This window comes from Dendropsophus ebraccatus, chromosome 8 (genome assembly GCF_027789765.1).
Source record: "Dendropsophus ebraccatus isolate aDenEbr1 chromosome 8, aDenEbr1.pat, whole genome shotgun sequence".
In the NCBI taxonomy this organism is placed as follows: Eukaryota; Metazoa; Chordata; class Amphibia; order Anura; family Hylidae; genus Dendropsophus; species Dendropsophus ebraccatus.
The window spans coordinates 19,369,679-19,397,578 of record NC_091461.1 but is presented as its reverse complement, the minus strand read 5'-3'; the positions used below and the strand labels follow the sequence as shown (position 1 = coordinate 19,397,578).

At 45.8% G+C, this 27,900-nt stretch overlaps 1 protein-coding gene across 5 annotated transcripts in view; it reads left to right on the top strand.

The window, feature by feature from the left end:
* SLIT1 (slit guidance ligand 1) overlaps positions 1-3,767 on the top strand; it is a 259,852-nt gene extending 256,085 nt beyond the window's left edge. For all 5 annotated transcript variants that reach the window (XM_069979970.1, XM_069979973.1, XM_069979971.1 and 2 more), the window contains 3 exons: positions 321-609; positions 825-1,039; positions 2,172-3,767. In XM_069979970.1, coding sequence (XP_069836071.1) covers positions 321-609; positions 825-1,039; positions 2,172-2,410 — 743 coding nt within the window. In that variant the 3' untranslated portion in view covers positions 2,411-3,767. The remainder of the gene's footprint in view (positions 1-320; positions 610-824; positions 1,040-2,171) is intronic.
* The last annotated feature ends 24,133 nt before the right edge of the window (positions 3,768-27,900 follow it).

The following is a 27,900-nucleotide window of genomic DNA, read 5'->3' as shown; positions in this document are numbered from 1 at the left end:
AAAAATCTAATTTGAATATTTCAAAAATATGCAAATTAAGTAGACACCTAAACCGGCGATGGCCCCCTAATCTTAAATAGAATAACCGATTGCTTTTCTAAAATTGTAGAGTGTTACTTGTTTTTTATTTTATTAATTTTTTTTTTATAACTATGCAAAAAATAATCAATGGGATCCTAACAGCCAACCATACTCTACATGTAGCAAAGATTACACATAGATATAACTGATCTACTGTTAGATCATCTCTTAGAGGCAATGTGACTATGACCATCACCTCTACAGTAGCTCACGGTCATTGCTTTTCTTTCTTGTCCCAGGTATGCCGGTGGATGTCAACTCCGCTGCTTTCAGATTATGGCAGATTCTCAATGGCACCAGTTTCCATGGCTGCATCCGCAACCTGTATATTAACAACGAGCTCCAGGACTTCACCAAGACTCAGATGAAACCCGGAGTTGTACCAGGATGTGAGCCATGCAGAAAGCTCTTCTGTCTTCACGGCATCTGTCAGCCCAACGCTGTCAATGGACCAGTCTGTCACTGCGAGACGGGGTGGATGGGCCCACATTGCGACCAACAAATAACCAACCCCTGCATAGGACATAAGTAAGTATGGTAAAAGTAATACAGGGGAATCTCCAGTCTCAGCTTTTAGTTCCTCTACTTACAAAAATGTTAACGGAAACCTGAGCCAGTCCGGGGGAGGGGTGCGGGGCCTAAATTTCAGGACCATAAGAAAAACAAATGAGCAGATAGGATCCATGTGTAACTATTTATAAAAATGTATACATTTGCTTAAATGAAGTTTGTTCTGTTCACAGGTGTGTACACGGGACCTGCATGCCCCTGGACTCTGTGACCTACAGTTGCCTGTGCCAAGACGGGTATAAGGGGGCCCTCTGCAATCAGCAAGGAGGAGAGCTCTATAATCCCTGTAAGAACCTGCAGTGCCAGCATGGGCGCTGTCAGATCTCAGACGTGGGCGAAGCCTACTGCGAGTGTGACAACGGCTACGTGGGTGACACTTGTGATCAGGGTAGGTAAGGGTGGCACGGCAAAAAAAAAAAAAATGTTTATATGAAAGAGAGGGGGCACCAGTAAAAACTGATAAAGGCAAACCTGTCATCCCCTTCATGCGGTCTGAACCACGAGACATTGGGGCAGTCCCAAGCACTTTTTCTCCACCCCACTATCCCTGATTGATTTGAGTATAAGAGGCCACCAGGGACCACCCCAATGGTTTAGTTAGCATAAAAGTGATGGCAGGTTGGCATAGACTGTCTACTGGGTGATCACTAGTTCACAATAAGGAAAGAACTCAGGTTCACATCCCTTTGACGAATGAGCATTGGTGACCGCCCCCTTGACAGTCTTTGCCCATCTGTACATGCTTATGGATTGTCAACTGGACACCATTGCTTTTATCTTGGTGAATTCAACAGTCAGGTTCACACTTGGTTGAAAGTAGTTTTGACCTTCCGCTTGACAGTTCATAGACTGCTACAATATGTGGGTGGTCACCACTGCTCGTTTGGCAATGGGGTGGGGAACCTAAATGTTCTGTCTGTTCAGAACTGGTTTATGGACTCTTTAGCATATTGGGTGCCATCACTAACTGGGAAAAAGAGAGGAGGTAGGGGGAAAAAAAGTGCTTTACCAATAAATTAGCACCTAGTCCTAGACGATGAGAGCTAATGGTTTTTGTTTTTTTTTGAAGATATTACATGTCCTTTTTAAAGGGGTACTGTAACTGGGACCCCTTTTTTTCCACAATTGCCAGGGAGGGGGTGGGTGAAAACAATTACTTGACTTCTCAGCAATGCCGACCGCCTTTCGCTTCTCCAGCCCCTTGTCTCCCACCACTTCCTGGTCTGAAGCGGGATTTGAGTCATATAGTCTCAGGCATGGTTAGCCATTGAGGCTACTGGGAAAAAAGTGGTTCCGGCCCTTTAAGTTGATATCCCTGCCTGAACCATAAGTCTTTAGTCCCAGAGGCTTCAGTCTTAGCCAATAGATCCCCCCTGTTTGAGTATAAGGAAAATTCTATCAGTCAAGGATGGTGGGACAGAGAGAAGTTTCCAGGGACCACCCGATGACCTGTAGTGATGATAGATTCCCTTTAGTATTCCCTTTACTAACACAATTCAATGTGTTCTCCTTAATTTCAGAGTCAGAATGTAGAGGCGAGCCCATGAAGGATTTCTACCAAGTGCAGAGGGGGTATGCCATTTGCCAAACCACACGTGTGGTATCCTGGATTGAATGCCGTGGATCCTGCAGCAACCAGGGCTGCTGCACAGGATTACGCATGAGGAGCAGGAAGTACGTGTTCACGTGCAGCGACGGCTCCTCTTTTATGGAAGATGTAGAAAAGCCAACAAAGTGCGCCTGTTCCCAGTGTATGTAGGATCTCAATGGACTGGATCATCGTAGATCATACCACACCGGATTTAAAAGGAAAAAAAAAAATCAAAATTTAAAAAAAAAAAAAAAAAAAAGTGGACAATACATTCTGTAAAACTGGACTCTGCTTCCCTTTCAGATGTGTGAACATCTTAATGTCTGTGGCATTCGACAAAAATTATATGTATAAACAGTACCTACTGCATTGAGAGAGGCACACACATGCTGACTGGTTGTATAGTGTTGTAATCTTTGGGAGAGGTATAGAGAAGGTATATGTGTAGAGGGTAAATGTGTAGATAGAGATTTTTTTAAAAAACACAAAATGTATTTATACACAATGTGGATAGATTTACACGGAGTGCGAAGGAAGCTTTATGTCTATTTTGTTTCTGGAGTTAGATTTTTTTTTTGTTTTTCTTTTTGTAACCATTGTGACAGTATTGCATTATTTTTATTTTTGTATAGCGCAGAATGTTCTACAAATATACTTTCCGATTCTTTAACTTCTCCTAGAAAGAGGTAACGGTAAAAAAAAAAAAAAAGTAGGGGATCATCGCATCACTTTCATAAAGCACTTTCTTTTGTCTGTGAAATACGACTGATTAATGTTGTTTTTTTATACGATTTTCTTGTATTACGTAGATTCCCAACTTTTTTTTTCTTTTCTTTTTTTTTTTTATTTTTATTTCGTGAGCCACAATGAGGAGGTGATGGGTATAAGCTAAAAATATGATAAGCCCTTTTATTGGAAGTTCCTACATCAAATTATGTCATAAGGGTTTCCCCAAAAATTTTTTAAAAAGTCTGTTTTTGTCAATACAGCGCCACTCTTGCCCAATGGCTGCCTCTGGAATTGCTGCTCAGTTCTATTCATTTGGATACTGCTATACCAGAACAGCTCATAGCTAGAGATGAACAAAGTTACAGTAAGTTCATCCAAGATGGATGCATATGGAAGCTTTTTACTGTAAGTTTGCTCTTCTCTACTTATGGATAATAGTGGCAATGTTTCTGGTAAAAAAAAGAAAAAAAAAAAAAGAGCGGCCCCTTCTATATAATCATGGACCACCCTCTTTAACAAAGCAAACAGAAAACCTCAGAATCTGGTACTGCACAATATTAACTCTGTAATGCAATGGGTGACATTCCTTAAAGGAGTAATATATTAGTATTTTTTTACTATACTAAGCCTGGTGTCAAAATGCTTGTGTAGTAGCCACTAGTGTAGTGCTAACAGTGATGTCTGATGAACTTGGTGCCAAATGCCTGTGGTGCCATACAGTGTAAGGTAACCCCTCCAGGATTGTCCAGATCTAGAGAGGGAAGGACAATAAAGAACAAGCATTCTCCAACCTGAACCTGGTCTTCTCTATGTGTAGTTTATGTGTGTACAAGGTTTCAAGAAATCTAGAGGTCACTGTAAGACCAAGTTCACACTTAGTAATAGCACCTAAATCACTACGTACAGGGCTAACCATAGGTTAGAAGGCAACTTATTGCGCATTATAATTATAGTCTATGACATATGAATGTATTCCAGCTTCCCTGTAGGTCCACCATACAGTATTCTTAAAGGGGATGTGTTTCCCATTATATACTGATATAATATCAAAACTGATCCTGAGCTTCTTCCTGTATTTTACTCCACAGCTGCACTCACTATTCTGCTGCTGGGGTCACCGTGTACATACATTACATTACTGATCCTGTACTGATCCTGAGTTACATCCTGTATTATACCCCAGAGCTGCACTCACTGTTCTGCTGGTGGGGTCACTGTGTATATACATTACATTACTGATCCTGAGTTACATCCTGTATTATACCCCAGAGCTGCACTCACTGTTCTGCTGGTGGGGTCACTGTGTATATACATTACATTACTGATCCCGAGTTACATCCTGTATTATACTCCAGAGCTGCACTCACTGTTCTGCTGGTGGGGTCACTGTGTATATACATTACATTACTGATCCCGAGTTACATCCTGTATTATACTCCAGAGCTTCATTAATCATTTGGCTAATTGCCCTTGAAAACAGTCAACAAGCTTGTCATTATCCGTACCTTTATCACCTAGCTGAGCTCCTATGAAGTAGTGGGAGAACATCAGATGACTGAGCAGTGCCTGGACTAACAATGACAATTCCTTGAAAGCAGACCACCAGAAAAGCTCTGTATAGAGAGCATGGAACATTGAAAAATGTTAGTACTGAAGCTGGCAAAATTGTAAATGCAGCTCTAGAGTATAATGCAGGCTGTAATGCAGAATCGGTGTCTGGTTACCTATGGGTGGTGTAACACAGATGCCATTAACACAGTTAAAGGTCGGCTGTAGAGATGAGTGAACCGTGTGCATGCTCGGGTTTGTCCAAACCCAAACACTCAAGCAATTGATTACTGGTGACTGAAGATGTTGGATGCAGCCCTGTGGCTGCCTGGAAAACATGGCTACAGTATCAAGGTTCTCCAGGACTCCCTAGGGCTGCATCCAACTTCTTCAGTCACCAGTAATCAATTGCTTGAGTGTTTCAAATACTGAGCATTCAGGTTCGGACAAACCCGAGTGTGCTCAGGGTTCACTTCTCTCTAGTCACCTGACTGCAGGAAAATGCCAAACTTCTGTCTGATTTCAAGGGCAACAAAAACATGAAAGATATAAAAAAAATAATAATAAAATTAACAGAAAAGCAAAGTTAACCAATACCATATGTAGATTTAAACGGGAAAATGTTGACCTCAGATGTCAGATTATACTTTAGATGGCTAAAAACCATAGCCAATGCTACCACAATCTCTTTGCTGAAGGGTTAATGGAATGGGTGGTTTGGTCTTGAGCGCCCCCCATAACTCACGGTTGTGTAACAATGTTACACAACAAGCCTACATGCTATTTTCTGTACTCCACATGGTGAATCTCCACCTTTTAATACCATCATGACATATTTAGGTCCAAAATTCTGTGCTGATTAATTACATTACGTATCGGTATAGAAGTCTGAGCTATTTTTCAGATCAGCTGCACAGACACAGCACGATGACACAATTCTGTCCTGTCCTGCAGCCACCACTAGGGGAAAGCTCAGCAGTGAACCACCTAAAGTTTTATGTAGAAACAAAAAGATGGAATACACATTTCTACATGGTTTGTCCCGTCTTCTGTAAGTCTTAACCGTTATGTAATAAAAGGTTTCTTCAAGTTTCTAACATCCTTTAATGTGGTGCCCATGAGGACAAGGGTCGAGTAGTTTATAGCAGCCGGCAGTAGAGGTCTCTCCTGCAGTTTCTTGTAATGTTTCGGATAACTTTTATGTATTTTTATGTATGCCCCCTATGAACCTGTAAAACCTTTTTGTAAGTGGGGGTCTGCACAAAAAAAGTCTGGAAGCCAACAAAGAGTCAAGTGTTGGCAGGAGAGTCCTTGCTCAGCTATTCCCTCTTCTGACTAGACGATTCTCCCTCTTGTAGCTGAATTTTTAGATGATTTCCCTCTTTGCATAGACTATAGACAATTTTGGGTAAAAACTCCAGTGGCCTCATGAGTCTGACTAGATGCTCACACGTCTCAGGTCAGGACTGCACTAAATCGATTAGACTAGTTCCAGCCTTGTGAGGAGGAAAGGTTGGGCTTGGGAGACTCTTCTCTCAGAATCTTCTATTAGTTCCCTATAGAAGCTTGGCTGAGGGAAGGTCATGTGACCAAAGTTCCATGCATTGCCATGATTTTACTTCACCTGCAGTTATAATGCCACCAGGGCTTTATATTCATCAGTATCTATATACTGAAACCAATAAAACCAGAGAGTAATGAAGGGCGGTTCCGGACTTCTTCACAATGCTGGAATACAGGCTTTCACTGCATTGATCAGATGGCAAACCACAGATCAAGGGGATGTCAGATAAATGGAGTAGAAAGAAAGCTAGAGTACAACGGAGAGAATGATCAGCAAAGGATAACGTTCTTCTGCAGACCGCTTTACAAAATTTAGAAAGTTTTGGACTGGTCCATAAGGTACTGTATGGAAAAGGGTACCCTCTTCACCACAGCCCCTCCAACACATTAAAGGAACTTTTGGAAGATCCTATGTAAGTGGGAGGGGACGCAACACCAACGCAACAGTATTTTAAGGCTGGCTTCTTTGTATTGACTGGATATAGAGGCAGCGTGGATCAAGGAGAGGATAAGGGAGACCTGAGTGTCTAAGCTCAATAGCAAGGTCTCTCTCCTATCCAACCTGATATAAAAAACAAGGTATGTCTGGAGAGGAGCCCAACATGGCATAGAGAATAGAGAGGGAATGTTGGAGAGGGCCTGAGCCTGTGCATAAAGATTCAAAATGTGGTGACAGAATTATTAAAGAGGAGCAGGAAGGGATGTGAGAAAATGGTGCAGCCCAGGGGGCAGGGTTCAGTAGCATCTCTGAGAGAAGTAAGAGGAAACCAAGAACCATTAGAGAGAAATGATCTGGCTCTGCCCTTGTTTGCTAAGTGCCATTTGCAGAGGACCAGGAAAGATGGGTTTTAAAAAAATTGGAAAAGAGAAGGGTTGGGGGCAAGGTGGCCCTGACAGAGGAACGTGTCAAAGGGGCCGAGGTAAGGGGAAAGGGAGGAACATTTTGCTCCAGAGAGACCAACAATTTGGTAGTTGTATGCCGATGACAATCTACAAACCAAGTAAGGTGGAAGGCAACATAATATAAATAAGTATTTGATAGCGCGCCCCCCCCCCCCCCAGTAAATTAGTATGATATAAGGTAGTTTTGGTTAATATGGCATGGCAGGTTTATGTGCCCAAATAAATGTAGTAAGTAAAGAGGAAAGGAAATAAAAGAAGAAGATGGGGACATGGTTCGGTTGTGCCTGAAACAGGAAAAATAGGTGTGGAAAAATGTCGCATTTAACAATGAAACATCTGCTGACCCAGGCAAAAATACCTTTTCCATTCACTTTCAACGAGACTTCAAAACATGGCAGAGTGCAACAAGTAGAGTTGGACCCCCAGCTAGTTATTCTTTAGATAGAGGATAGCTTTTAAAGGGGTACTCCAGCGTGGGGGATCTTTTGCGCTGGGACCGGGGACGAGGTGGCCTAGGGAAAAGACGTCCACTCACCTCCCCGGTTCCAGCGGCGGGTCCCGCATCGCGGTGCTCCGGTGCCCGCCCGCTTCCGGGTGTCTGACGCGGACCCGAGACGTGACGTCTTAGGTCCACTCAGCCAGTCAGTGATGCGGGACCCGCCGCTGGAACCGGGGAGGTGAGTAGACGTCTTTTCCCTAGGCCACCTCGTCCCCGGTCCCAGCGCAAAAGATCCCCCACGCTGGAATACCCCTTTAAAAGCTATCCTCTATCTAAAGAATAACTAGCTGGGGGTCCAACTGTACTTGTTGCACTCTGCCATGTTTTGAAGTCTCGTTGAAAGTGAATGGAAGAGTGCAACAAGTACAGTTGGACCCCCAGCTAGTTATTCTTTAGATAGAGGATAGCTTTTAAAGGGGTACTCCAGCGTGGGGGATCTTTTGCGCTGGGACCGGGGACGAGGTGGCCGAGGGAAAAGACGTCCACTCACCTCCCTGGTTCCAGCGGCGGGTCCCGCATCACTGACTGGCTGAGTGGACCTAAGACGTCACGTCTCGGGCCCGCGTCAGACACCCGGAAGCGGCCGGGAACCGGGCACCGGAGCGCCGTGATGCAGGACCCGCCACTGGAATCGGGGAGGTGAGTGGACGTCTTTTCCCTCGGCCACCTCGTCCCCGGTCCCAGCGCAAAAGGGCCCCCACGCTGGAGTACCCCTTTAATCTAGGGCTAAACCCTTTTACAAGAATGTTCTCAATCATTGGCTGCTATAAAGTTTGAAAGTTTCAGAATTTTCCACAAGCCGTAAAAATACTTTTATTTCCTCTTCCGCGTTTGCTGATGAAATTCCCAATACATTTATGACTAATTTCTTAGATTACTCTTACCTTGGTCATACGGCACAGCTGAGCAATGGACCCCAATCTAAAGCTATTAGATCACCACATAAACCTGTGTTAGGGTAACTGCAAAATCCGAGGGGGCGGGGCAATAGGTGTTTAGAGACTTCCTATGTTCTGCACCGCCCCCGCAGTTCCTGCACTATACATAGTTTTGCCCAGACACCTCACTTTGGGCAATTCAATTCTTTTATACTTTGCAACCCAGAATCTTTGTCTTTGAAGCCCTGAGCCTAATGAAGTCATTCACTAACAGCAATAGGGAGTGACAGAATCAAAAGTAATGGTGACCCACTCTTGAACACATCTGATGAATGTAATAGACAATACATTTCAGAGGATGATGCTAAGATGACAGTAAATGGCATCAAATGATCTGTTTAAAGATCAAAGCAGCAACATGAGAGACACCTTCGCTCCTCGTGTATGATCATAATAAGCTGCACTGTATAAACATGTTCTGAGAGATATTCCCATGTAACACGCAGTCAGGGATCACGGCATTCAGCATATTGAGAAATTAAAGAGTCTAAGTTTTGCCCTTATATTCCATTATTATGCTGATCTGTATAAAGAGAACTCTTACCTACAGATAATTGATATTGCATTGTTTAGTTTATATGGTTGTCAAATATTAAAGGGGTATTCCAAGAAAAATTAACTTGTCCCCTATCCAGAGGACAGGGGACAAGTAAGAGATCATGGGGGGTTCAAACTCTAAACCCCCCAGCGATCTCCGTATTGGCCCTGGGCTTCTGTGCTATGAACAGAGCCACGGGTATGGCACGAGACCCACAGCTCTATTTATTCCTATGGATCCTTGAGAAAGCCCAGTGAGCACTCTTCTGGCTTACTCTGCACTTTCCAGCGGCTCTCTTCGTTCCTATAAGGCCGCTGGAGAAAGCCGAGTACATCGCTCTTCTAGCTTACTCAGCTCTTTTCGGCACCTCCATAGGAATGAATAGAGCTGCGGGTCACGTGCCATACCCACGACTCTATTCATAACACAGAAGCAAGGGGATGAAATGGAGATTGCCAGGGGGTTTGGAGGTCGGACCCAGGGCCGTTTTAATACATTGGTGGGCCCAGTGCACAGCCCTCAAGAGTGGGCCCCCCCTTACCTTTCTGCACATTGTATAATGTACTGAATTTGCCCCCACACTGTATCAAGAGCCCCAATACATACAGTAGTTACCTTATAACACTATTTCCACCATTCAGTGATTACATATTACATAAAAACTGCACTAAACAAAACAGAAAGATATCACCATTGATACCATTACATAATACCGCCACACCATGACCCCTATCAGTACAAGCCTATAACAGAGTGAAGTTACATCCAGTGACTCACCGGAGGCGTCTTCTCCGATCAGAGTCTGTCACCTTTTCTTTTTCTCTCCATCCAGCGTGGGCCACCTTGAAGTCTTCTCCTGGCTGTGAATCTTCTCTCCAGAATCTGCCAGACAAATATTTTAGGCTCCAACACATACAGTAGTTAGGTCCCTTGTACCCCTATACAGTAGTTACACCCCTCTGTACTCCTACATAGTTACACCCCTCTGTGCCTCCATAGTTTTAAGGTGTCCCTGTAGTATATAGACCCTCATGTGCTCCTCCAGTTATATACAGCCCTCCTGTGCGCTCCCCCATTAGTATATAGCCCCCCTGTGCACTCTCCCCAGTAGTATATAGCCCCCTGTGCTCACCCACAATAGTATATAGCCCCCCTGTGCTCTCCCCCAATAGTATATAGCCCCCCTATGCTCTCCCACAATAGTATATAGCCCCCCTGTGCTCTCCCACAATAGTATATAGCCCCCCTGTGCTCTCCCACAATAGTATATAGCCCCCTGTGCTCTCCCCCAATAGTATATAGCCCCCCTGTGCTCTCCCACAATAGTATATAGCCCCCCTGTGCTCTCCCCCAATAGTATATAGCCCCCCTGTGCTCCCCCTCAATAGTATATAGCCCCCCTGTGCTCTCCATAATATATAGCCCCCTGTGCTCTCCCCCATAGTATATAGACCCCTGTGCTCCCCAATAGTATATAGCTCCCCTGTGCTCCCCAATAGTATATAGCCCCTGTGCTCCCCAATAGTATATAGCTAACCTGTGCTCCCCAATAGTATATAACCCCCTGTGCTCCCCCATAGTATATAGCCCCCTGTGCTCCCCCATAGTATATAGCCCCCTGTGCTCCCCAGTAGTATATAGCCCCCTGTGCTCCCCATAGTATATAGCCCCCTGTGCTTCCCAATAGTATATAGCTCCCCTGTGCTCCCCAATAGTATATAGCTCCCCTGTGCTCCCCCATAGTGTATAGCCCCCTGTGCTCCCCCATAGTATATAGCTCCCCTGTGCTCCCCCATAGTATATAGCCCCCTGTGCTCCCCCATAGTATATAGCCCCCTGTGCTCCACCATAGTATATAGCCCCCTGTGCTCCACAATAGTATATAGCCCCCGTTCTCCCCCATAGTATATAGCCCCCTGTGCTCCCCAATAGTATATAGCCCCCGTTCTCCCCCATAGTATATAGCCCCCCTGTGCTCCCCAATAGTATATAGCCCCCGTTCTCCCCCATAGTATATAGCCCCCCTGTGCTCCCCAATAGTATATAGCCCCCGTTCTCCCCCATAGTATATAGCCCCCTGTTCTCCCCCATAGTATATAGCCCCCTGTGCTCCCCATAGTATATAGCTCCCCTGTGCTCCCCCATAGTATATAGCTCCCCTGTGCTCCCCCATAGTATATAGCCCCCTGTGCTCCCCAATAGTATATAGCCCCCGTTCTCCCCCATAGTATATAGCCCCCCTGTGCTCCCCAATAGTATATAGCCCCCGTTCTCCCCCATAGTATATAGCCCCCTGTTCTCCCCCATAGTATATAGCTCCCCTGTGCTCCCCAATAGTATATAGCCCCCTGTGCTCCCCCATAGTATATAGCTCCCCTGTGCTCCCCAATAGTATATAGCCCCCGTTCTCCCCCATAGTATATAGCCCCCGTTCTCCCCCATAGTATATAGCCCCCTCTGCCCCCCATAGTATATAGCCCCCTGTGCTCCCCAATAGTATATAGCTCCCCCTCCCATATAACATTGAAAAAAACAAACACTGTTACTCACCTGGGTCCACGCGTTCCTCTTCTCTTCCCTCCTGTGGCCGCACTTCCTCCGGTCACAAGAGGCTGCACTCCCCTTACCCTCGGGCCGACGCTCCAGTGACGTCGGGCGCTAGAGGGAGAGCGCGGCCTCTTGTGACCGCAGGAAGTGCGGCCACAAGAGTGAGTGACTGACAGGGAGGGAGCCAATGGCTCTCTCTCTGTCAGTGTCGCTGCTGCTGCAGCGCTGAAGCGCCGCAGCAGCAGCGGACGGGGGCAGCGGCGGACGGGGGGGCCCTGCAGGGGGCGCCATGGAGGGGTAAGTAGATTACCCATCCATGGCGCTCCCCCCTGACAGGCTGGTGGCCGGAGCCCTGTGCGACCGCACTGGTCGCACATAGCAACGGCCGGCCTGCTCGGGGGGGCCCCTTTAACCAGGGGGCCCGGTGCACGTGCACCATGTGCAGGGCCGCTTTAACCAGAGGGCACATGGTGCACGTGCACCGGGCCCCCTGGTTAAAGGGGCCCCCCCCGAGCAGGCCGGCCGTTGCTATGTGCGACCAGTGCGGTCGCACAGGGCTCCGGCCACCAGCCTGTCAGGGGGGAGCGCCATGGATGGGTAATCTACTTACCCCTCCATGGCGCCCCCTGCAGGGCCCCCCCGTCCGCCGCTGCCCCCGTCCGCTGCTGCTGCGGCGCTTCAGCGCTGCAGCAGCAGCGACACTGACAGAGAGAGAGCCATTGGCTCCCTCCCTGTCAGTCACTCACTCTTGTGGCCGCACTTCCTGCGGTCACAAGAGGCCGCGCTCTCCCTCTAGCGCCCGACGTCACTGGAGCGTCGGCGCGAGGGTAAGGGGAGTGCAGCCTCTTGTGACCGGAGGAAGTGCGGCCACAGGAGGGAAGAGAAGAGGAACGCGTGGACCCAGGTGAGTAACAGTGTTTGTTTTTTTCAATGTTATATGGGAGGGGGAGCTATATACTACGGGGGGGGGGGGGGGGGGGGCACAGGGGGCTATATACTATTGGGGAGCACAGGGGGCTATATACTATGGGGGAGAACAGGGGGCTATATACTATGGGGGAGAACGGGGGCTATATACTATTGGGGAGCACAGGGGAGCTATATACTATGGGGGAGCACAGGGGGCTATATACTATTGGGGAGCACAGGGGAGCTATATACTATGGGGGAGAACAGGGGGCTATATACTATGGGGGAGAACGGGGGCTATATACTATTGGGGAGCACAGGGGGGCTATATACTATGGGGGAGAACGGGGGCTATATACTATTGGGGAGCACAGGGGGCTATATACTATGGGGGAGCACAGGGGAGCTATATACTATGGGGGAGCACAGGGGAGCTATATACTATGGGGAGCACAGGGGGCTATATACTATGGGGGAGAACAGGGGGCTATATACTATGGGGGAGAACGGGGGCTATATACTATTGGGGAGCACAGGGGGGCTATATACTATGGGGGAGAACGGGGGCTATATACTATTGGGGAGCACAGGGGGGCTATATACTATGGGGGAGAACGGGGGCTATATACTATTGGGGAGCACAGGGGGCTATATACTATGGGGGAGAACGGGGGCTATATACTATTGTGGAGCACAGGGGGCTATATACTATGGTGGAGCACAGGGGGCTATATACTATGGGGGAGCACAGGGGGCTATATACTATGGGGGAGCACAGGGGAGCTATATACTATGGGGGAGCACAGGGGGCTATACACTATGGGGGAGCACAGGGGAGCTATATACTATTGGGGAGCACAGGGGAGCTATATACTATTGGGAAGCACAGGGGGCTATATACTATGGGGAGCACAGGGGGCTATATACTACTGGGGAGCACAGGGGGCTATATACTATGGGGGAGCACAGGGGGCTATATACTATGGGGGAGCACAGGGGGTTATATACTATTGGGGAGCACAGGTTAGCTATATACTATTGGGGAGCACAGGGGCTATATACTATTGGGGAGCACAGGGGAGCTATATACTATTGGGGAGCACAGGGGTCTATATACTATGGGGGAGAGCACAGGGGGCTATATATTATGGAGAGCACAGGGGGGCTATATACTATTGAGGGGGAGCACAGGGGGGCTATATACTATTGGGGGAGAGCACAGGGGGGCTATATACTATTGTGGGAGAGCACAGGGGGGCTATATACTATTGGGGGAGAGCACAGGGGGCTATATACTATTGTGGGAGAGCACAGGGGGGCTATATACTATTGTGGGAGAGCACAGGGGGGCTATATACTATTGTGGGAGAGCATAGGGGGGCTATATACTATTGGGGGAGAGCACAGGGGGGCTATATACTATTGTGGGTGAGCACAGGGGGCTATATACTACTGGGGAGAGTGCACAGGGGGGCTATATACTAATGGGGGAGCGCACAGGAGGGCTGTATATAACTGGAGGAGCACATGAGGGTCTATATACTACAGGGACACCTTAAAACTATGGAGGCACAGAGGGGTGTAACTATGTAGGAGTACAGAGGGGTGTAACTACTGTATAGGGGTACAAGGGACCTAACTACTGTATGTGTTGGAGCCTAAAATATTTGTCTGGCAGATTCTGGAGAGAAGATTCACAGCCAGGAGAAGACTTCAAGGTGGCCCACGCTGGATGGAGAGAAAAAGAAAAGGTGACAGACTCTGATCGGAGAAGACGCCTCCGGTGAGTCACTGGATGTAACTTCACTCTGTTATAGGCTTGTACTGATAGGGGTCATGGTGTGGCGGTATTATGTAATGGTATCAATGGTGATATCTTTCTGTTTTGTTTAGTGCAGTTTTTATGTAATATGTAATCACTGAATGGTGGAAATAGTGTTATAAGGTAACTACTGTATGTATTGGGGCTCTTGATACAGTGTGGGGGCAAATTCAGTACATTATACAATGTGCAGAAAGGTAAGGGGGGGCCCACTCTTGAGGGCTGTGCACTGGGCCCACCAATGTATTAAAACGGCCCTGACCATGTGCCCTCTGGTTAAAGCGGCCCTGGTCGGACCCCCCCGTGATTAGAGATGAGCTAACTTTTTGGACTTTTGGTCCGAAAGCAGTTTGCTCGATCGTGATGCCTGCGATCCCGGCTGCATAGTTGCGATCCCGGGAATATGTGGCCAGGATCCATTCCATGGAATATCCTGACCACATATTCCCGGGATAGCAACTATGCACCCGGGATCGCAGGCATCACGATCGAGCAAACTGCTTTTGGACGAAAAGTTTGCTCATCTCTACCCGTGATCTCTTACTATCCCCTTACTATACTGTTCCCTATCCTGTTGGAATATTCTTGCAGGTACACAGCTCAGACTCTTTTTCTCGCTCTTTCTCCTGCACAGAGCATGTGTTAAGCCTCACCACTTCCTGTGTTCTGTCTTGCTGAGGCTGTTACTAGAGACAGATTTTCCCTAACAACAGGAAGAGGACAGTAGATTGCAAGGGACTGAGACACTTTATGGCAAAGAGCTGTTTTTCTGTGTTAATAAATCACTTTTGGGCAATTAAGTGATTGAAAAATATGTTAGAATAAAAGAAGCTATGACATGGTGGGCACATGGTTAAAGTGGCAGTGACCATTATCATCATTAGTGATTAATAATTTGTCTTATATTGCAAATAAACATATTGGTATATAATATAAACACCCACACAGTAATTTTATCTTAAAGGGTACCTGTTATGAAGCACCTATCTCTTGAACAGCATGCTATTGCAGATAATGACAGGTTACCGTGTATATGTCATCCGCGGCCAAGTTCACCGATACCAGCATGGCACTTTTTTTTCAAAATTTTGCCCAGACTACTCCTTTAATGCTTCAACACCAAGACATGTGGACAATTGTTGCTTCCAACTTTTTGGGAGCAGGTTGGGTTTGGCTTCTTCTTGTTCCAGTCTCAGTGCACACAACAAGGTCAATAAAGACAAATTATGAGCCTGGCCTTCCCATCAACATCAACGTCAACGTCTGACCCTAAAAATGCTCTTTTGGATGAATGTGCAAAAATTATCCTACAAGGAGACAATATCTGCATATTATGGATAAAAAAAAACTTAAGGTACTGTAACTTTGGGTCAGCTCGAGGACTAAGCTTGATAGAACATCGGAAACAGCTAGGTAATAGACTGTATCACGGAATTCCAGGCGGTCTCCGGGATGTCTTCTTCTTTTGCATGGACCGTGAAGGCATCAGCAATTAAATGCGGAAGGTCCAGCTAGGTTCGAGTTAATCGAACCTAGCTTTTCCCGATGTTCGATCAAGCCTACCGAGGACTAGTAGTGAATAAATGTTCAGAATTATTGGCTATATCCATGTTTTCCAGGACTTCCTAGGGTTGAATCCAACTTCTCCAGCCACAAAAAAAATCAAATGAAGAATGTTCGGGCTCTGCAATGTTCTCCGAACCTGAACAATTTCCGCATGTCCACTCAACACTATCCAACACCACCTAATCCCTGTGATCAGTTATCTAACCAGAGACTGCCCAAACATAGGCCACAATGGTGGCGCACCTCAGCCATAATGGCACTCCCTTGTGCAAGACCAAGACCAGGATGTGCTGAAGAGCAGGACGGCACTGTGGGAACGACGGCATGAGATGGTTGGTCACATCTAAACATAAAGAAGTGACCCATTTAATGCTGCTCTGTTTCCTAGTATCCACTGAGGTGACTTTACGATAGGGCCCTATGAATTATAGCCACGTCCCAATGGATCTCCGATCGTAGAGACTTGTTAATAAAACACTTGACTACCAGCTACGATTTGTCCACGACACACAACTACAAGTGTTCCAGCTCACTGTACGACTAGTAAGGATACCATGTACTACATCCCATTGAAACCGTATGTCACTGTAGTTTAATATCAAATCCATCACCTCCAGATTTTATGCATCGATGAACACAAAACAAGAGCTTTACATAAACTTCCTCGCTTTTATTGGTCAGGGTAATTTTTGTTGCATAGCAACATAACCAGGAACATTTGTCATTTATGCAATTCATTTAGCGCAGCGAAGACCACGTAGATTAAATTAATAAATATGCACAATGCCGCGGCTTGTCACTTTCCAAATCTAAGGAGCAAAGTTTATCCAGGACAAAAGGAAAGCTTTCAATTTCCTGATCTCTGATGGCATTAGCTGTACGGCTCTCGTGTACTTTCCCAACACAATGACACGACAACAAAGGAAATATTTAGAGGGTTTGACATTTCAACCCACTGATGTTGTAAGAGCTAAATACTAAACCGCGGAGCCGTACAGGGAAAGACTCTATTATACAATGCATAATGACAAGCTCATTCAAGGAATGCATCTCCCGATAGACCTTGACTCCTCTTTGCAGTGTTTTCATTTGGATTTAGTACATTGTTAACGTGTTCTAAAGCTGAAATCACCCGTGACCCTTTATTGAGGCAATTAATAAAGCTAATAGATTATCATTAATATGTGATGTTCTGGTTGCCAACAGCGGGCAAGCGAGAATCAGAACTCAACCATAGACGAGGGCGTCTGGTCTAATGGATCATGTTCTCTTTTACATAATGTGGGTGGCTGGGTCACTTATCTGGGGAGGAGATGGCACCAGGATGCTATGGGAGAAGACAAGCTGGTGGGGGCATCATGATGGGCAATGCTCTGCTGGAGACCTTGTGTCCTGGTGTAGTGTACAGGAGTTGGGGGTTTCCCTAAGGTTGGGTACAGAATGGGCCCTATATTATATTAACATAGATTTAGTAATATATTGGTTATTCTTTATAGTATTATAGAGAGGAGCAAGGCTGGAGATGGAGATTATTCACAAACACCACATGGAATTACCATAGCAACACCAACTGTGTCCATAGTGTTGTACGCCAGCTAAGAGAAAGAGGGTGGAGCTATTTTAAAGAGCTATCCTCAAGAGGTAGTTGACACCGGAAGTTAGAGAGTAGTTGAGCGCAGCTGTAGCAGGAATAACATTCACTGAGGGGACTACAGCCTGTGAGGAGATTCACTGGAGACAGCACCACAACTGCTGGCTACTATATGAGACTATGGGGGAGGTCTGGCTACTATATAAGAGACTATGGGGAGGGCTGGCTACTATATGAGACTATGGGGGAGGGCTGGCTACTATATAAGAGACTATGGGGAGGGCTGGCTACTATATGAGACTATGGGGGAGGGCTGGCTACTATATAAGAGACTATGGGGGGAGGGATGGCTACTATATGAGACTATGGGGAGGGCTGGCTACTATATAAGAGACTATGGGGGAGGGCTGGCTACTATATAAGAGACTATGGGGGGAGGGATGGCTACTATATGAGACTATGGGGAGGGCTGGCTACTATATAAGAGACTATGGGGGGAGGGATGGCTACTATATGAGACTATGGGGAGGTCTGGCTACTAAATAAGAGACTATGGGGGAGGGCTGGCTACTATATGAGACTATGGGGAGGTCTGGCTACTATATAAGAGACTATGGGGGAGGGCTGGCTACTATATAAGAGACTATGGGGGAGGGCTGGCTACTATATATGAGACTATAGGGAGGGCTGGCTACTATATGAGACTATGGGGAGGTCTGGCTACTATATAAGAGACTATGGGGGAGGGCTGGCTACTATATAAGAGACTATGGGGGAGGACTGGCTACTATATAAGAGACTATGGGGAGGGCTGGCTACTATATGAGACTATGGGGAGGGCTGGCTACTATATGGGACACTAGGGGGGCTGGCTACTATTGGGGCACTACTGGGAGGGCTGGCTACTATGTCGGGCAATGTTGGTTGGGTTGGCTACTGCATGGGGCAATATTGGGGGGATTGGCTATTACATGGGTTGAAGTTTAATCATATCATAGCAATTTATCATGTCATTTATCATAGTGCACAGCGCTGGGAGATGCACACCACTGACAGTGACAGGACCGTCACATTTGTGCTTCAATATTTAGTTAAGGTTGGTCCACGACGTTGTCCAATTTTTTTATTTTGGCCCACTGTGTATTTGAGTTTGACACCCCTGATATAGGTGTTACTGTGACATGTACCACTTACCTAACCATTGTACACACCAAGTTCCGCTTTCCTTGCCCCCCAATGGCAGATGCCACTGTCAGCATGATAACGCCCCGCTACACTGCAGAAATACTTCAGGAATGAGGAATATATTGAGGTGGCCTCTGAATTACCCAGTTTATTTACTTCATGCTTCTGATTACTGGATTTATCATGTTGGCCATTGTTCAGCCTATTGTGTTTCGCCTTTATCCGGCTATTATATGTTTGATGAAAATTTTTTAAAATTAACAAAATTTTGTAAAACAAATTACTTATTTTAGTCACAAGACCAACCAAAGCCTTGACGTCTGTGTAAGGGGTTAGGGGCATCTAATACGGCCCTAAGACAAACCGGCCGTCACCATTATAATGAATTTTACCGTCTGGATATTTTCAAGATCCCGTTCTCTAACCTCTTCTGACATTAGTCACAATATTTGAAAGTCAAGAGGTTTATACTTCTGAAATAGGAGAGGAAAGAAGATGCAAGTCTAAAAGAAAGGAATGTAATACCTAAGCTGCCGTCTCCGAGTCTTGGCCGGCATTATAAGATCAGGATTACCGAGAACCTGCTGAACCATCCTGGATGCGTCTCGGAATTAGAATCAAACAATAACTATTTCAGACACAGATGTGTTGTCGGAATCAAGTCGTTTACGAAGCCTCGGGCCACATCAAGAGCCTCTAGAACAAATTATCTGCAACAGACACATATATCAACGCACATACCATCATTTTTGGAACATTAGACAAAATATAAGGCCTGAACCATGAAGTCACCGGTGCCTCCATCTTTGTTGAACCTTCCAACCACTAAAAAATTTAATATAACAACTTAATTTGCCTCTCAGCTCTGTGAGAGAAAGGGTGTTTTAAAGGGGTGCTCTGGAGAATATTGTTTTTAGCAATTCTTTAATAAAATATATAACTTTATTAAAGAAAATATATTTTATTTTATTTTTTTTTTACATCAAAGGGCTACGCTGGAGAAAAATAAATAAATAAATAAATACATAAATATATATATATATATATATTTCAAATTAACTGGTACCAAAAAGTCATAATTTCTATTTAATATCCGCTGTATGTCCTGCAGGAAGTGGTGTATTTACAGTACTCTCTGCTGCCACCTCTGTCCATGTCAGGAACTACGCCAAGCAAGAGAGGATTTCTATGGGGATTAGCTACTGCTCTGCACAGTTCCTGACATGATGTCAACTAAAGGGCTGCTCAAACCCTGGTCCTGGCACAATAACATAGAATAGACATTACACTTGGGGGAAGCTGTCAGTAGCACTGCAGGTGTGGCAGCCTGAAACAGAATGAGTAGTGTCAGATATCCCTGCTCGCTTTGCCACACTGACACCCCTGCAGCACTACTCACACAGACAGCTTCCCCAAGTGTAATGTCTATTCTAATGCTAACATATATTATATAGACATCAGGAAAGGCTTATCAGTATCTCTATGCATCAGCGCTAGCAATTATATAATTGTCTTTGGACTAGGGCTTCAGCAGCCCTGCAGTTCCTAACACGGCTATTGGTGGCAGCAGGAACCACGTCCCCCTTTACTGCTGCCATTAAATTTAAAAATGTTAAAAAAATAAATAAAAAATTAAAAGGGTAATTTTCTTCAAAGGGAACCTGGCACCCGGGCCAGAACCCACCCGACCCCCTGATACTTACCCCCTCCTCCCAGTCCAATCACAGAGAAATTGCTGCCCGCTCAATATGCAAATTAGAAGAGATGAGTCCAATGTGGACATCAGATTCATCTCTTCTCATTTGAATATTGAGCGGCCAGACGAGCGGGCAGCGATTTCTCCATTGTGGGACTGGCAGGGGGTAAGTATCGGGGCTCTATCGTTGGGTCGGGTGGCTTCGACCCTGGGTTCCAGGTTCCCTTTAAAAAAAGTTTATTACAACATTATATAATTTTTATTAGGGAAGTGCTAATATAATCATTTTTATGTCCTGGAATACCCCTTTAAATAAATTGTTTGCACGCAAAAAAGCATCACTGATCTAGATCTTGGCGTCTACAAGGTAGAACAACTAGAGATGAGCGAACCTGGAGCATGCTCGAGTTGATCCGAACCCTGAACTTTCGGCTTATGATTAGCGGTGGCTGCTGAAGTTGGATAAAGCCCTAAGGCTATGTGGAAAACATGGATATAGTCATTGGCTGTATCCATGTTTTCCACACAACCTTAGATCTTTATCCAAGTTCAGCAGCCCCAGCTAATCAAATACCGAACGTTCGGGTTCGGATCGACTCGAACCCGGTTCGCTCATCTCTAAGAACAACCTAAGCCTATGAATCCAATGGACGAACAAAAGTTCATTGTTTTTTACATTCTTGTACTTTTTTGCCTGTATGGCTTTGTAGCTAAGGCTGACTATAAAGGAAGAATAATCTCCTTTAAAAAACACTTCAATGGCAGCATTCTAGTAGTCAAGGCTACTTTCTCACAATGACATGACTTTGAAGTACAATGTAGTCAACCACTTAATGGCTATACGCCCATTGGCAACCTGAGAATGTGGGGCTCGGTACTTTGCAATGGTTCAAATTGTTCAAAAGTTAATTAATTTTTCTTGCATTTGGATTGAACGGGATTGGGGGGGGGGGGGGCAAACGCTGTATAAACCGATCACATTTTATTTTTACTCCAATTTACCACCACTAATTTTGGAAAGACTTAATGTGGGGGGTGGATAGTATGACTTGTTGCACAAACCACGAGTCTGTGGTCTTCACCCTCTATCCAATTCCGGGAATACGGAAACTGGACATCTGGCAGGTAGAGACCACTGGGTCACTCCAGTGTGGTTCCGGTCTGAGCATCAGCTGGTTCCTAAGAGTCGGTGCAAGGCACTGGGGAACAGACTGTTGTTTGTAATCTCTATAAGCTTACCAGGCCCAGCCACAAGCCCACTTTGTCTTGAAATTAGGGTGGGTTCAAACTACGGAATCAGCGTGGATAAGTTCCGGCAGATTCTGTCACTAGTACCCGTTTGCAGCAGCACGCCTATCCGCCCGTGCCATAGACACCATTTTATGGCTGGGCCGATTCCGCGTTCCGCCGAAAGAACTGACATGTCTAGTCTTTCAGTGGACAGCGGAATTGGCCCAGCCATAGAATGGTGTCTATGGCATGGGCGGATAGGTACGCCACCGCGAATGGGTAGGAGTGTGGGAGTTTATCCGCATGGATTCCGTAGTGTGAACCTAAGCTAATCCTTGCTGGCTTCTCTTGACCAGTACATAAAATAGTGACTGCAGTAGGAAACCCCCTAGATCCGGTTAATTCAGGGATTTAGCCATCACTGCATTACTGTCCTCTATGAGTCTCACTCCTTTGCTTACTACACTAGTTGGCTCCTCTTTAGGCAGGATCCTCCTCCTGGCTAGAGAAGGGATGGGAACTCCTTTATTTTGAACTATCCTAACTGTATAACTGTATATACAGTATATATAATACGGTTCAGTAATAATAAAGTTCTGTTTTTTCCGGATAGTGTGTCCAACCACCAGCAAAGGTTGTTAGGAGACCACGTAGTGGGACACTGCACGAATACGGTTACCATTAACATGCCATCCACTGGGTAGAAGACATGAAAATATGTTACAAAAAGATGTACAATACAAGAACAATTAAGATAAACAACTTCCTTAACAATACAGACACTGTATTACTAATCCAGGTGTGATGGCATCATGTAGAGATTGCAGACAGGTACATGCGGAGACACAGACAATTGCATCAATAATATATGTGCAGAAACATCATGTAATAAATTACTAAGCGTTTACAGAAAATGCAAGTTAAACATACTAAACACAGGGGAAAGATGGATGTAAGTGAGCAGACTGTTGCATGACTACTTCTAAAGTGTGAACAGTGTTAGAGAGTCCGGTTCCAGTTATATAGCTATACATGTAAACACTATACACACAGGCTTAAAGGACAAGGCATGGCAATCTGTAACCATATCAATCCTGTGAGCAGTATAATCCCATTAATGCACCTCAGGGATATAAGGCGAGAACAAACAATTCTTGTAGACTGCCGACACATTATAAGTGAACTCAGCCGTGTATCATAATAGCCATATAGCGGCTTACGCTAGAACATACAACTAATGCCGGAATTAAGAAGACTGCTTATAGAAATACATAGACCTGTCAATGCAGAAGGTATTGTGTCAGTATAATAGTAAACTAGAAACCCAGCGACATAATGCACAAGGTAACATGGTTCAATGTCCGTCAGACGGGATAGTGCACAATGAATAGCGTCATATATATGCAACAATCTGAATAAATGGTCATTGCCATCAGTAGCGGTCTTGGGCACCAAGCATCCCACGCAATGGGGCCCCCAACATCCAGGGGGGTCCCGCTCTGGTGCCCAAGACCGCTGCAGCTAACTACGAGCGCACATAGTTACAGGCAGCAGCTGCACTGACAGGGCAGGAGCCATTGGCTCCCTCCCTGTCAGTCACTCGTGGCCGCAGGAAGTGTTTTCCCTGCGGTCACAAGAGGCCGCTCTGTGTCCTTTGTGCCGACGCTCTAGAGGAGTCACTGGAGCGCCGGTGCCATGACAACGGGAGAGCGGCCTCTTGTGACCGCAGGGAAAACACTTCCCGCGGCCACAAGAGGGAAGAGAAGAGATGAGAAGAGGAGACGCCCGGACCTAGGTGAGTAAAAGTGGTTTTTTTTTGTGTTATATACTATATAGGAGGAAGAGCACACAGCGGGGGTCTATATAAACGGGGGGAGCACACAGTGGGGGTCTATATAAACAGGAGGAGCACACGGGGGGCTATATAAACGGGGGAGCACACAGGTGGCTATATAAATGGGGGGCACGCACAGGGGGCTATATAAATGGGGGGAGCGCACAGGGGGCTATATAAACAGGAGGAGCAAACAGGGCGGCTATATACAAGTGGGGGAGCTCACAGGGGGCTATATACAAATAGGGGCGCTCACAGGGGGGCTATATAAGGGGGGAGCACACAGGGGAGCTAAATACAAGTGGGGGAGCTCACAGGGAGGCTATATACAAGTGGGGGAGCACACAAGGGGGTATATAAAACTGGGGGCAGCACACATGGGGTATATACAACTGGGGGGAGCACACAGGGGGTATATACAATTGGGGGCAGCGCACAGTGGGTATATATGACTGGGGGCAGCACACAGGGGGTCTATATAGTATACTGGGGGAACACACAGGGGGCTATGTATAACTGGGGGAGCACACAGGGGTCTATATATAACTGGGGGAGCACATGGGTCTATATATAACTGGGGGAGCACACAGGGAGGGCTATATACTACTGGGGACAGCACACAAGGGGTATATACTACTGGAGGCAGCACACGGGGGGGCTATATACTAGTAGGGGAGCACACAGTGGGTATATACAACTGGGGGGAGCACACAGGGGGTATATACGACTGAAGGCAGCACACAGGGGTCTATATAGTATACTGGGGGAGCACACATGGGGCTATGTATAACTGGGGGAGCACAAAGGGGTCTATATATAACTGGGGGAGCACATGGGTCTATATATAACTGGGGGCAGCACACAAGGGGTATATACTACTGGGGGAGCACACAGGGGGGTCTATATACTACTGGAGGCAGCACACAAGTGGTATTTACTACTGGTGGCAGCGCACAAGGGGTCTATCTAACTGGGGGCAGCACACAGCGGTGTTTATTACATTGGGACTGCACAGAAGTGCCTATATGCCTTCCTACTATACTGGGGCACAGAATATACCTAATTATTAAGTGGGGGCACAGGGACACCTTTAATCTGTGGGGGCACAGAGGGGTGTAACTACTATAGAGGGGTACAGGGGACCTAACTACTGAATGTGTTGGAGCCTAAAATATTTCTCTGACAGATTCTGGAGGGAAGATTCCCAGCTGGGAGAAGACTTCAAGGTGGCCCAGGCTGGATGGAGAGGAAAAGAAAGAAGTAAAAGACACTGATCAGAGAAGACACCCCCTGTGAGTCACTGGATGTATCTGCACTCTGTTATAGCTTGTAGTGATAGGGGTCATGGTGTGGCAGTATTATGTAATGGCATCATTGGTGATATTTTTAGGTTTTGTTCAGAGCAGTTTTGAGGTGATATGTAATCTCTGTATGGTGGTAGGAGGCTTATAAGAGAACTACTGGGGGGGGGGGGGGGAGCGTATGTCAAGGAGGGGGGGCATGGGGGGGCCCCGGACATGACTTCGCTTGGGGCCCCAGAAATGCCAAGACCGCCCCTGATTGCCATTGGCATTGGTGCTCACCATTGCATCACATATTGTTACCCAGATGGGTCATCATCCCAGACAAATTCATGGTGCAGAGTTCTGCATAATGGGATGGAACAAGTGCATGAGACTTAAAGTCCGGCGATTGCTAAAATCCTGCAGCCAGCAGGGGGAAGGGGAAAATTGATTAGAAGTAGGTACTTACCTCTCCCCGTGCCCTCGGTACCAGTTATTTCCAAACCCCCACCCCCCTGTCATGACTCGGGGGATGTCTGTCCTGGCTGCTGAACTGGCCGCTCAGCCAATCAGTGACTGGAGCAGTGTCCCGCCTCAGTCATTGATTGGCTGACCGGCCAGCCCATCAGCATGGTCGTGGCGAGGAGGCCCCAGAGATCCCGGAGCCCAGAGGTGGTACCACAGCTGCTCCCATTACTTACCGCATGCATGAAGAGAGACAAGAGAAGTGCCTAAGGAATTTCCCCCCTCTCCCTGCAGGCTGCAAGATTTTAGCAATAGCCGGAATTCTCCTTTAAGGGTAATGTAGTTACCTTGAATGAATACATCCTATTTTAGACATGGGAGATGCTGACCATGCATGGAGACAGCTCTTTCCGGGAAACCAGGGTTGTAACTATAGAGGGGCAGGGGTAGTAGTTACAATAGGTCCCTGGTGTCCAGTGGTGTCCCAAGGCCCCTCTGCCCTATAGGCTGACATCAGTATTAAAATTAGCACATGGTAGACATGTGGCTCTATTACGGATTTTGCATTGAGGCCCAGAAGTGACATGTTAGCCCTAATTTATTGGCGAGCTTTTAATGGGAGCAACAATGACGATGCAGTTAGTCTCCAAGAAGCAGCTACTATATGATGCACACACCATACTGGAGGTGATAACAACCATATACAGTTACATTGTGTGCAGAAAAGAAGGGAAGAGGGAAGAAATTTTATGGGGTGCTAAGTGTCCAAAAGATGATTGGGGTTGAAAATCTTTTACACCAAAAGACATCATAAGGTGTATATCAATAGTATAAGACCCCATTGTAAACCACACTAAATAGCCAACTGGGTGTTACCAGTTAGAGGCATGTCCCTATACAGTCTGGCACTGTCAGCTGTGATTGGATAGAGACTGAGAATGCAGGGACACGCCCCCCAACACCACCAAGATGTTCTAGAATTGTTACTTCATAGGGAATATAAGTATGCGCTAAAGCACACCGGTAGTGTTGGGTGGAGAGGCCAAACTGTTTGGGTTCGGCAACGTTCTCAGAACCCGAATGCTCGGTGTTTGACTCCCCAGGGCTGTAGAGGTTAGATGCAGCCCTAGGGAGTCCTGAAAAACATGAAAACAGCCATCTTTGTGCAGTGTACGTCTGGTGGTTTTTACAGATATCGGTGCCTTTGAAACTTAGGGAGCTGTAGTGTTTTTTGGCCAAACTTTGTCCGTCCATTTTTTGCTTTTTCCCTTCTTTTCTCCCCATTCGGAGTAGCTATTCTAATCTTTTTTTTTTCTTTTTTTTTTATTAGATTTTGAAATTTTTACAAAAAAGAAGGCCTAGAAAAGGCCTAAACAATAAAATAATAATAAAAAAAAACAAACAGTAAGATGTATATGTGTATCATTGGCACATGTATATGACTATCATTGGCACACAAATGGAAGTCGCCCGATCCTCCCATAATTTCAGAAGTTGTTAATAGAGTAAACTTGCAATGTTCTCATGGAACTTTCCTATCTTCTGTTTCTCCACATAACATGAAAATGGTAAAACGTTGGAAACAATGGACCTAATCGCCCTTTGCAAAATAATATTGTTTATTGATTTATTTGTTCATTTAGGGTACAAACCCACTTGACGTATTTGCTGCGTGAATCAGTCTTAAAAATAAGCAGGCAAAACGCAGGTTGGCTTTATACAATTGTTCTGCATTAAAATACGCAATTGCGTATTTTTGAAGCGTGAAGCTACATGCGTTTTTCACACAGGTTGTTAACAACTGATGCTTTGCTAACAACAAGCTTCACGCTTCAAAAATACGCAATTGCGTATTTCAACGCAGAACAATTGTATAAAGCCAACCTGCGTTTTGCCTGCTTATTTTTAAGACTGATTCACGCAGCAAATACGTCAAGTGGGTTTGTACCCTTAGAGAAATATTAAGTCCATTTATCTTGTATTGGAGTAGCTATTCTAATAGTAAAATTCGTGGGTCGGGGGTGATGTCTTCTCCCTCTTTTTCCTTTATTTGATATGATTGTGAATTCTTTGCATTTACTGCCATTGCTGTTTTTGTATAATTCATTTTTTTCCTGTTTATGTTGGAGAAGCTTTGATGTTTCGCCCTCCTGGACGGATGTTCCCTTCTGACACCAAAATAGCAAAAGAGAAAAAAAAACAAAAAACAAAAGATTCTCACCTTTTACAATTTATCTCAAAAACACAGTTTGAAGTTTGTTCATCTATCATCCATCTCAAATTATCCTCATTTAGACATTGCTTTTCAAAAGCCTACATGTACGATACACGTCATATCATCTGGCATGTGGCATCCCACATTCTAAATTTCCCTACAAGCACTTTCATCCACAGTTGGCATGACTACACAACCGCCAACACCGATCATTATTTCCAAGACAAATGTTACTTGGAATTTTCCAGATCTCCATCCTTGGATGCGCTACTCACTGGGTCACTTTGAAAATCGTATAAAATTGCTCCCACTCTTTCCGGTCCTTGTCTAAACTGTATGAAACTGGTCCCTGGAGCACAAAAGGTTGTGGACAGCTGCTATAACTCTTTCGAGATATATATATATATATATATATATATATATATATATATGTGGATCCCCGCCCCGGGACCCCTACCGGTCTCCGGAATCTCTTTTGAGGCGACGTCATGGTTGTGCACAATCCGTCAGCCAGGAATATTCCCAGGACTCGTGAAGTCATTCCAACTCAAGAAAAAATGACTTCTGGCGGGGGTCCAGGAGCAAGCCAGGCGGCGC